This window comes from Zingiber officinale, chromosome 7A, assembly GCF_018446385.1.
Source record: "Zingiber officinale cultivar Zhangliang chromosome 7A, Zo_v1.1, whole genome shotgun sequence".
Taxonomy (NCBI): Eukaryota; Viridiplantae; Streptophyta; class Magnoliopsida; order Zingiberales; family Zingiberaceae; genus Zingiber; species Zingiber officinale.
Genome location: NC_055998.1, coordinates 115,430,614 through 115,440,734, shown reverse-complemented (window position 1 = coordinate 115,440,734; position 10,121 = coordinate 115,430,614). Strand labels below are relative to the sequence as shown.

General features: G+C 44.0%; 2 protein-coding genes across 6 annotated transcripts; one reads left to right on the top strand and one right to left on the bottom strand.

Annotated features, from left to right (window-relative positions):
* The first annotated feature begins 301 nt into the window (after positions 1 to 301).
* On the top strand, positions 302 to 3,351 carry LOC122002114 (FT-interacting protein 1-like). Of its 5 annotated transcripts, none has more exons than XM_042557177.1 (3): positions 302 to 487; positions 565 to 608; positions 698 to 3,351. In XM_042557177.1, exon 3 carries the CDS (start codon positions 743 to 745, stop codon positions 3,125 to 3,127), a length of 2,385 nt encoding a protein of 794 aa, XP_042413111.1. In that variant the 5' UTR covers positions 302 to 487; positions 565 to 608; positions 698 to 742; the 3' UTR covers positions 3,128 to 3,351. The 5 variants fall into 5 exon arrangements, with proteins under 5 accessions (XP_042413111.1, XP_042413107.1, XP_042413110.1 ...); XM_042557173.1 differs by having other exon boundaries at positions 555 to 608; XM_042557176.1 differs by having other exon boundaries at positions 551 to 608.
* Positions 3,352 to 8,185: 4,834 nt separating this feature from the next.
* LOC122000395 lies at positions 8,186 to 9,642 on the bottom strand. The gene is made up of 2 exons (XM_042554808.1): positions 9,508 to 9,642; positions 8,186 to 8,902 (listed from the first exon to the last, which is right to left on the bottom strand). Exon 2 carries the CDS (start codon positions 8,863 to 8,865, stop codon positions 8,467 to 8,469), a length of 399 nt encoding a protein of 132 aa, XP_042410742.1. The 5' UTR covers positions 8,866 to 8,902; positions 9,508 to 9,642; the 3' UTR covers positions 8,186 to 8,466.
* Between the last annotated feature and the right edge of the window lie 479 nt (positions 9,643 to 10,121).

Below are 10,121 nucleotides of genomic sequence, written 5' to 3'. Positions count from 1 at the left end.
CAATGGTTAAAGAGCCTTTTCAGTATTTAATTAAAGCATACAGAATAAAGCTCGAAGAAATGATAGTCTAAAGTCTAAAGCTTTTGGATTGTGTATTTAAGAATCAATTCTTTGTGGAAGTGTGCATGGAATAATCGACCTGGCTAGAAGCACAATAGAAGCTTTTTTAGTCAATCCAGAAACAAATCTACCAGAGCCAGTAATTGTATGTTATTTTCCTCACCTTGTGACACAATAAACAGTGAAGTCGCTCATATGAGTTGTCTAAATGATCATTTTTTTTTTACTTTATTCCTCCACTTTCTTCCTTCTTTTAAATTAAGAAAAGATCGAGCCCTTCCTCCTTCGACACTTCACTCTCATCTCAGCGGAGATTAATTTCTCCATGAAAGCAGTCATCTTCTTCCCTGCACGAATTGCAACGAAGAAACACACTAGAAAACGGTGATCCCTGCTACAAGATCGACGAAGCAACGGAGGCAAATTTGTAAGTTTAAGATTTGCTTGCCAAGGTAAAAATTTATTTGAGTTTGTTCTTGATGAATTGAAGACAGTGTTGCGTAGAAGAAGAACTGCACATCTCGAAAGAACAAAAAACCACGTCCTCGGTATTGAATCCGATTCGATGCCTTCAGTAAATGACCATGAAAGCAAGCATTCGATGTTCCTACCGTTCCAAAATTCTTCTCTGAAACAGGCTGATATAGTGGAGCAAAGCAGAACAGAGCAGAGTAGCTAATCCATGGCGAACCAGCAAAACCAACCGGGACGCGGCGACGAGTACAAGTTGAAGGACACGAGCCCGAACCTGGGTGAGAGGTGGCCGCACCAACGGAGCAGCGGCTGGTTCGGGATGGTGACCGGCGACAAGCTCACCAGCACCTACGACCTCGTCGAACAGATGTACTACCTGTACGCGCGCGTAGTGAAGGCCAAGGACCTTCCCCCCAACCCCGTCACCGGCAGCCTCGATCCCTACGTCGAGGTCAAGCTCGGAAACTACAAGGGCACCACGCGCCACTTCGACAAGCGCACCAACCCGGAGTGGAACCACGTCTTCGCCTTCTCCAAGGAGCACGTCCAGTCCACCGCCCTCGAGGTCTTCGTCCGCGACCGCGAGATGGTCGGCCGCGACGACATCATTGGCCGGGTGGTGTTCGACCTCAACGAGGTCCCGACGCGTGTGCCGCCCGACAGCCCGTTGGCTCCGCAGTGGTATCGGCTGGAGGATCAGCGCGGGGAGTCCAAGGTGAGGGGAGAGGTCATGGTGGCGGTGTGGATGGGGACGCAGGCCGACGAGGCGTTCCCGGAGGCGTGGCACTCCGACGCGGCGTCGGTGCAGGGGGAGGGCGTCGTCAACATCCGCTCCAAGGTCTACGTGTCCCCCAAGCTCTGGTACCTCCGTGTCAACGTCATCGAGGCGCAGGACGTGGCCCCCAACGAGAAGGGCCGCCTGCCGGAGGCCTTCATCAAGGCGCAGGTGGGCAACCAGGTGCTGAAGACTAAAGTCTCCGCCGCCAAGACCACCAATCCGACGTGGAACGAGGACTTGGTGTTCGTGGCGGCGGAGCCGTTCGAGGAGCACCTGGTGCTTAACGTCGAGGACCGGGTGAGCCCCACCAAGGACGAGCTCCTCGGTCGGCTTGTGCTCCCGATGACGCTCTTCGAGCGGAGGCTCGACCACCGGCCGGTGCACTCCCGGTGGTTCAACATGGAGCGGTTCGGGTTGGCGGTGCTGGAGGGGGGCGAGACGAGGAAGGAGCTCAAGTTCTCGAGCAGAGTGCACCTCCGCGTCTGCCTCGAAGGCGCCTACCACGTCATGGACGAGAGCACGATGTACATCAGCGACACCCGGCCGACGGCGCGGCAGCTTTGGAAGCAGCCCGTCGGCGTTCTGGAGGTGGGCATCCTCAGCGCGCAAGGACTAGCTCCGATGAAGTCCAAGGACGGCCGGGGAACCACCGACGCCTACTGCGTCGCCAAGTACAGCCAGAAATGGGTCCGCACCAGGACGGTCATCGACAGTTTCAACCCAAAGTGGAACGAGCAGTACACGTGGGAAGTCTACGACCCCTGCACCGTAATCACCTTCGCCGTGTTCGACAACTGCCACGTCGGGGAGAAGCCGGCGCCGGCGACGGCAAAAGATACGAGGATTGGGAAAGTGAGGATTCGGCTGTCGACGCTGGAGATGGATCGGATCTACACGCACACGCACCCGCTGGTGGTGCTGCAGCCGTCCGGAGTGAAGAAGATGGGAGAGCTTCACCTTGCCGTGCGCTTCACTTGCCTCTCCATCGTCGGCGTCATCTATCTCTACATGCATCCTCTGCTGCCGAAGATGCACTACATACACCCATTCACGATCACGCAGGTGGATAGCCTGCGCTACCAGGCGATGAGCATCGTGGCGGCGCGGCTGGGCCGAGCGGAACCGCCGCTGCGCAAGGAGGCGGTGGAGTACATGCTAGACGTGGACTCGCACATGTGGAGCATGCGGCGGAGCAAGGCCAACTTCTTCCGGATCATGTCTCTGCTGTCGGGGACCATCGGAGTGTTCCGCTGGCTGGAGGAGGTGCGGCGGTGGCGGAATCCGGTGACCACTCTGCTCGTCCACGTCCTGTTTGTGATATTGATATGCTACCCGGAGCTGATCCTCCCCACCGTGTTCTTGTACATGTTTTTGATCGGGGTGTGGAACTTCCGGTGGCGGCCGCGGCACCCGGCGCACATGGACGCGAAGCTGTCGTGGGCGGAGGCGATCCACCCGGACGAGCTGGACGAGGAATTCGACACGTTCCCGACGTCGAAGCCCCACGACGTGGTGCGGATGCGCTACGACCGGCTGCGGAGCGTGGCAGGAAGGATACAGACGGTGGTGGGCGACGTGGCGACTCAGGGGGAGAGGCTGCAGTCGCTGCTGAGCTGGAGAGACCCGCGGGCCACCGCGCTGTTCGTGGTGTTCTGCTTGGTGGCGGCGCTGGCGCTCTACATGACGCCGTTCCAGGTGGTGGCGCTGCTCGCCGGATTCTACGCGCTGCGCCACCCGAGATTTAGGAGCAAGCTGCCGTCGGCGCCGAGCAATTTCTTCAAGAGGCTTCCTTCCCGAATCGACAGCATGCTCTGAGAGAAACCGATCTACAGCTCCACGTCTTATATTTCTTCAAAATCTTCTTGTTTTTGCAGAGCTATCAGCATAAAATCTTCGACAGCATTTAGACTGATTTTGCTTGCTGTTTGATATATATTTCATTTTATTTCCCAGAGTGATTGTAAGGATCGAGAAGATGATCTAATATTGTGAAAAATGCTTGGATAAATAAAAAGGGCAATAGATGTTATGGAGTTCAATGATGATCCACTGAATGTATACTGTGCCAACTATTTGTTGGATATAAGTGATGTGAATGGAGAAAAGGTTGAAGAGAAAAGGAGTTCTACTGTGAATGAGATTTTAATCTCACATTGGAAGTTTTATAGTATGTTGGTTGATTTATATTGATTCACATGCATTGAGAATGTAAACAAATGCATGGGGGGAGACTCTTTCTCACATGTGGGTGCGCAAGAGGATGTAAATTCAAGGTCCAGATTTGCATTGAACTATGTTGACTCGTGTGTGGGCACGACCTACGCGTGTCGAATGCTGCAACCAATATGTTGCCACGTAAACTTTTTTGTTGCTGTGTAACTGATGCATTAAAGTCGAGATTAATGTAGAATAAAAACGATCAAACGATAATGAGCAAAACGGTGGGTGTTTCACTGTTCGGCAAAGTAATGGTCATTAATCAACCATTAACGTCGTCGTTGATTTGAGCTCCTATATAAGGAGACTACGATTACAGACAGAAGTCACACAGCAACACAAGCTTCTCTCCACCTTCATTCCCTCATTCTTTCTCGTGCAACTCCTACTCGGTAGAGTGTCCGTGATAGCATTCGGGTGTCTCTCACTTCGTCGTGACCACTAGTGCTTAGTGGAATTACGGTCAACCGTTATATCCTGGGAAACAGATGATCCGAGTAAATCTCGAAGCACTGTCGGAGGTGGGACGAATCTATTTCAAGAAAACTGCGTTAGTCGCAGACCTCGGTCAGTTTTCTCGGTTGATCTCTTCATCCGCTCAGCCTGCCTGCTTCGCCTGGTCGGCCTATCTGCTCGCTCGATCGGCCAGTCTGCTCGCTCGACCTGTCTGCTCGCCTGGTCGGCCTGTCTGCTCGCCCGACCTGCCTGCTCGCCCTGTCTGCCTCTCGCCAGACCTGTCTAGTCGCTCGATCTACCTTTCGCCAGACCTATCTGTCCACCCAGTCTGCCTCTCGCTCAGTCGGTCTGCTTCGCTCGACCTGCTTGTCTGTCCGCCCGACATCAGATCGCCCGACTTGCCTCTCACCAGGCCTGTCTGCCCGTCAGTCTTTCTGCCCGATCGACCTTTCTGATATGTTATGCTCGCTCGTGCTGCTCGGTCGATCAACCAGTTCTATCAACACTGTGCAGATTGTCTTCATCATCTGGTAGAAACCAGCTCCTGCTGGTAGCCTAAGATCATTTGTTCAAATCATTTTTATTGTAAGTTGAATTTAAATTTTATGTAATTTTAAATTCAATTAAGTCACAAAATCTTTGGGAACATATTGTTTTCTCCAACACTATTTTTTTTTAAAAAAATCATAGTAATGGATCAAGCAGATTCGGCAGTTTAAAAATTAAAAGAAGAATTGTAAGAAAGTAGACTTGGAATGCGCAATACAGCAAAAGAAAATTTTGATTAGCCAACCTCCAAAGCTGAGAAATATATATGAACTATTCTGATTTATAAATAATTATGTTGCTAATTGAGAAATAACACTAGCAAGAACTTTATATTCATTGAAAGAGCATAAACTAGGCTACTCTTCAAGATAGCATATATACTAAAACTTGCACTGAGCTTTATTAGTGGCAAAAAGGTCTTTGATCTCGGACTCCCCACACGACCAGTCTCATAATTATTTGTAGAGAGGAAAATCACAAACGATTTTTTTTTACCTTTTGAATACTGACTATTACACGAGAAAGAGTAGGAATCTGACAAGCATTTCATTGTCAGAAATTGATCTCTAGATCTCTTGATGACAACGCCCCATGTAATAATCATTTGTCCATCTTGCGGGGACTCACAATGAGTAAGCTTTATGGAAGCATTTACCTTGACTTTGTCGATATTCGAACCTCAAATTTTATAATGCCAACACCTCATGCGCTAGCCATTAGACCGTCCCGAAAGGACACAATGAGTAAGCTTTATGCATCTACATATGGTGTAAATAGGTTAAGATGTTATATCACGGCATCGTGTTATGTTTGCCAGAGGCCAATCTGTATGGTGATAAAAAATGCTGGAGCATTATAACTTCATCTACCACAACACAACTACACTAGTATAAGAGCAAAAAACACTGAAACATATCAATGCCTCAAAGGTGATCACCACAAGATCACTGAACATAAAAGTTGTTTGAACGTCGACTTTTCTGGTTGTCTTACAAGTCTAATGTTACATTCTTTACAAGAGCTTGTGTGTCGCTCTGCATATTATGTTCATCATCCTTGGAAGAAGTAGATCCAGGAGCATCTTCAAGGCCATTGATAGAATACTCATAGTTACAGCTAGGGCTATAAATGAACCAAGTGTTCATGAATAAACTTGGTGTTCGACTTGGTAAGAGCTTGTTTATGTTCGTTCAATATACATAAGATTAATTAAACAAACAAGTTTGAACAGCTCGTTAAGTTAAACAAACAAGCTTGAACACATGTGTTCAGCTCGTTAATATTCGTGAACAACGTTCGTGAACAATATTCGTGAACAACGTTCGTGAACAATGTTCACGAACCATATTTATTAATAAAACTCTTTTCAATATGATAAATAAATAATAAAATAAATAAATAAATTTAAATTATCAATATTAATAATCAATCAAACAATTAAAAATTTCAAACAATCAAACAAGATTGAATTGAGAGCTTGATAACATCTAAACGAACCAAGCTCAAAACCAAGTTCAAACCAAGCTCAAACCAAGCTCAAACCAAGCTCAAGCCAAGCTTGAATTGAGAGCTTGATAACATCTAAACGAACCAAGCTCAAGCCAAGCTTCAAACAAGCTCAAGCTCATAAAAAATAAACCAAGCTAAGCTTGAACACTCATTTCAAAAGCTTGGTTCATTTTAAGCTCGGCTCGGCTCGGCTCGGCTCGGCTCGGCTATCTTATCAAACAAGTTTAAACACCCCAAAGCTCGGCTCGTCTCGACTTGTTTACAGTCCTACTTATAGCTGTTTGTCTCCTCCCTCTGCTCTACATTACCACTGCTGATCATGAACTTAGTGGTAGCTCATGCATTATGAAATTTAGTGTTTGCAGAAAAAGAAAAGACTGTTCCATTGGGAAGAGAATGTTTACAGTAGGGTTATTACTGCAAACCTTAGGACTGAAAGGATTTACTTTGTGTGTTTTATATCTTCTAATTATTTGCCCAGGTCAAAGAAGTCATATTGAAACAGCAAATGAAACAAATGCCAATGTATATGATCTGATGCAACCTCATATATCAAAACTCTTGTTGTCTATATCTCCAACTTTGCCAGTAACACGTTACTGTCTAGACAAGGAGTTAAATGCAGACCATGTGCATTTAGTTTGTTACAGAATCATTAGTATACAACCAAACAATGGCAGTGGCACCTTTCTCTCTCGCTGTCTCTCTCTTTTTAATGATATAATGCAAATAAATAGCCCTTCTCTGAGAGCCTATCAAATTTCAAGAGTGCAAAAGGAAGGCATGTGAATTGCATTTGGATCAGAAATCTGTCCTTGCACTGCAAGTTAAGACTGTCACCAAGGTATGGTTGCCACCTGAACCATAGGCAAGACATTCATGATACATCAAGGGACTTTGAATTTGAGTTGGTTACAAGCAACTTAAATCTTATCAAGCAACAACCAACATGATCTCAAACTACCAAATGGGGTCAGTCCTTGTTAAAGGAAAGTTGGTAGGTAGTTGATGGTGTATGCACGAACAACATAGGGGAGATCAACACGAATCAACAGGGTTTCTATCTACTGAATCTGACAAACGACAAGTTTGGGAAGTCTCTTTAGTAATCAGTAGTAACAAATTAAAAGTCAGTTTTAGTTTTCAGAAACACTGAAGAACGATACCAGTTCTCTAGTATGGCAAATGGCATGATGAAAATCACCTGGGAAGCAATGAAACAAAAAGTAAACCAAATGTTTGATAGTAGTACACCAAAAAGCATACTTGAATCTTCCATGTCTCAGCAACGTTACAAAAATGGAAAACATAATGAGATTACTTCTTGTGACTAATACTTTCCATCTTTAATTTGATGGCTTGTATATCACATAGAAACTAATTTGATGATCTTCATAAAGACACCAAGAAAAGTCTGCATGTAAATGGGTAAAATGACGTTTCATCACTAGCAGAATGAAACTGAACTATGTCTTGTTTACTGAGGTTGTTATTTGGGTTAAGATGGTGTATTATTCCAGGAAAACATATTCCATCCAACCAAGACAAGATGAAGCAGTTATTGAAACAATGTGTGAAGTCTCCTTTAGATCGAAAGTAATGACAGGAAATTCGTTCAGAAGGAATTAGCTTTATAATGAAAAATGAAGAAAAAGATAAGTTAATCAGAGTATGGTATTCTTACTTAGAGTTCACATTAATCTGTACTTCATGTACTTTACCTTACCCCCTATATATATATAGCACCAAACTAACTGAATGACTCGGATATTACTCAGGCATATCATAATCAACATGTCAATGAGTTTGATAGTAGACACACTTGCAGAGTAGATTAAATGATATATGAACAGTCAAAAAAGAATGTACAGAAGGACCAAGTACTCCTCACAATGTCGATCGAGAAGCATGGAATAAACAAGACACTATTCTATCATAGTAGGGGGCCAACTGATACAAACAAAGATTGACAGAAGAAAAATAAATGTATCTAGTTTCACAGCAAACTCCACTTTGAACACAATATCGCATTATTAACCAAACCAGTGCAACAAAATATAGGAATGTGAAACAATCAAAGATAGCTGAAAGTAGTCAACTAAGAAGAAACAGATACATGATTAACATCTAAAATGTCCTAATTGGCATTTAACGACCCTGCAAAAATTCAATGTGAATGAACCAAGACAATAAGAAATTTCTAATTCTACAAAAAAAAAAAAAAAAGAGTATCAATCATGAAGAACAAAAAATTTCAAGATCCTCATTATAAAGGGGGGAAATCAACTATAGCTAGCTTCTAGCTCTTCTTTGATCATGGAGGATGACAAGGCTAATAGCAAGAAGTGAACTGCCATGGATCAGCCATCAGGCATATTTTACAATGGAATAGTACAAGGACTCAGAAGAATCGGTTGAAGTGCTCACTTGCACACAACTCCAACTCCAGCAGCCCTACATGGCTTACCTTTCCGCCGGCTTCCACTCCGCCGAAAGCTATTAGAACTACTTGACTGTTCCATGGATTTGGATCCAGCACCATTTTCAGTCTTCACAGAGTTTTCTTCTGATTTTGAGTCTCTCTTCCTCCTCTTCTTAACCACTACTGTTGGTCCCTCAACCTCTTCCTTTGGTGCGCTAAGTTTCATGTCATCTTCTCCACCAATTTTTTCAGCATCATCTTCATCAATGTCCTCCTTCAAAGGTTTCAAGGGCTTTCCTCTTCTAAATGCAGTGAGCACCTCTTCACCATCATACCCCCCTGGATCCTCTTGAGAAGTGGATACAGTCAATTTCTTCCCTTTTCCTCTGCCTCTACCCATCGACACTAAATCAACAACACTTGGACAATCCGATATGCTGCGAGAAAAGACAAGGGCCAGTTTGATAAGTATCACAAAACTTTACTGTTGTATGATACATGCTCTAGTATTCAGTAACTAATTTACATTGTCAGAGCATCGGCTGATAAATTGTTTTAACAGATGGAAGATGCATAAGCGATGATTCAAAAACTAATATCCAGGACCCAGATCAAATATCTAGAGGTCAAGTTAAAATTCAAAGAGGAAAACTCTAAAATGCTAATAGGGAAAGCCAGAAGAAAAGTGAGATTGGATGCATATGAAGAAGCATCAAGGGAACTGGAGATGAATTCCAGTAATTATAAAACGATAAAACAAGATTACTCTTAATCCTAGCCAACGTCCTCCCGGATGAGAACACTCAAAATCAGTACCATAATAGAGGCGTAATAAAAGAAGAATGAAAACGAAATCTTTCAACATCAACGATCTCAATCGATACCGACAGCCGCAATCGCACAAGTTGAACAACGCATGTCATCAAAGGGACGCAAAAAAAAAAAAAAAAAAAAAGATCCCATCTGAAGCGATATATAAAATATTCATTGTGGGAATCATCAAAAGAGTTACAAAATGGCACTTGTAGTTCTTGAATCGAACCTTATAGGATCAGCAGTTCTTCGCCACTGGCACCTCGCGCACTTTTCCTCCCTGTCTGAGAACTGGAGGAAGGAGGCGTTAAAAAGACCAGCTTTTTAGGCTCTTTGCTGGCACAAAATCGACGCTGTGAATGCCAAAGGCCGATTCTTATTGGGAAAGAAAAAAAAAAAAAAACTCGCGTAGTAAAAGAGAATTATCCAACTTAAATTATTATTATTATTACTAGAATAAATTTTTTTAGAATAACTGAAATTCTATTGATTAGGTCATATAATTTATAAATTAAGTAAAAAATTTATCTGTCTCTATAGTTTCTTAACTACCATATCACCCAATCTCAAAGAGAAGGAAAGAAGAGCAGAAAAACCGGGGAGGCAAGGAAAATAATTGATTGGATAACCTTGGGAAAATCCATAAATACTGGCCGCGTTTTTTTTTATTTACTTTTTATAGTGATATAAATGATTAGTCAAATAAGGCCTTAGATCACAAGAACCAAATCTAAGCTATATTTACTCAATATAGATAGAAAACCTCTCTCTAAGTAAGTCCTGATAGTTGCAAGGCGCTCCTTCCTCTCCTCTCCTCTCCTCTCCTCTCCTTATTTCTTATAA

Bases quoted from the DNA above. Each gene is read 5' to 3' on its own strand.
- LOC122002114 (XM_042557177.1), top strand. From the start codon at position 743: ATGGCGAACCAGCAAAACCAACCGGGACGCGGCGACGAGTACAAGTTG.
- LOC122000395 (XM_042554808.1), bottom strand. From the start codon at position 8,865: ATGGGTAGAGGCAGAGGAAAAGGGAAGAAATTGACTGTATCCACTTCT.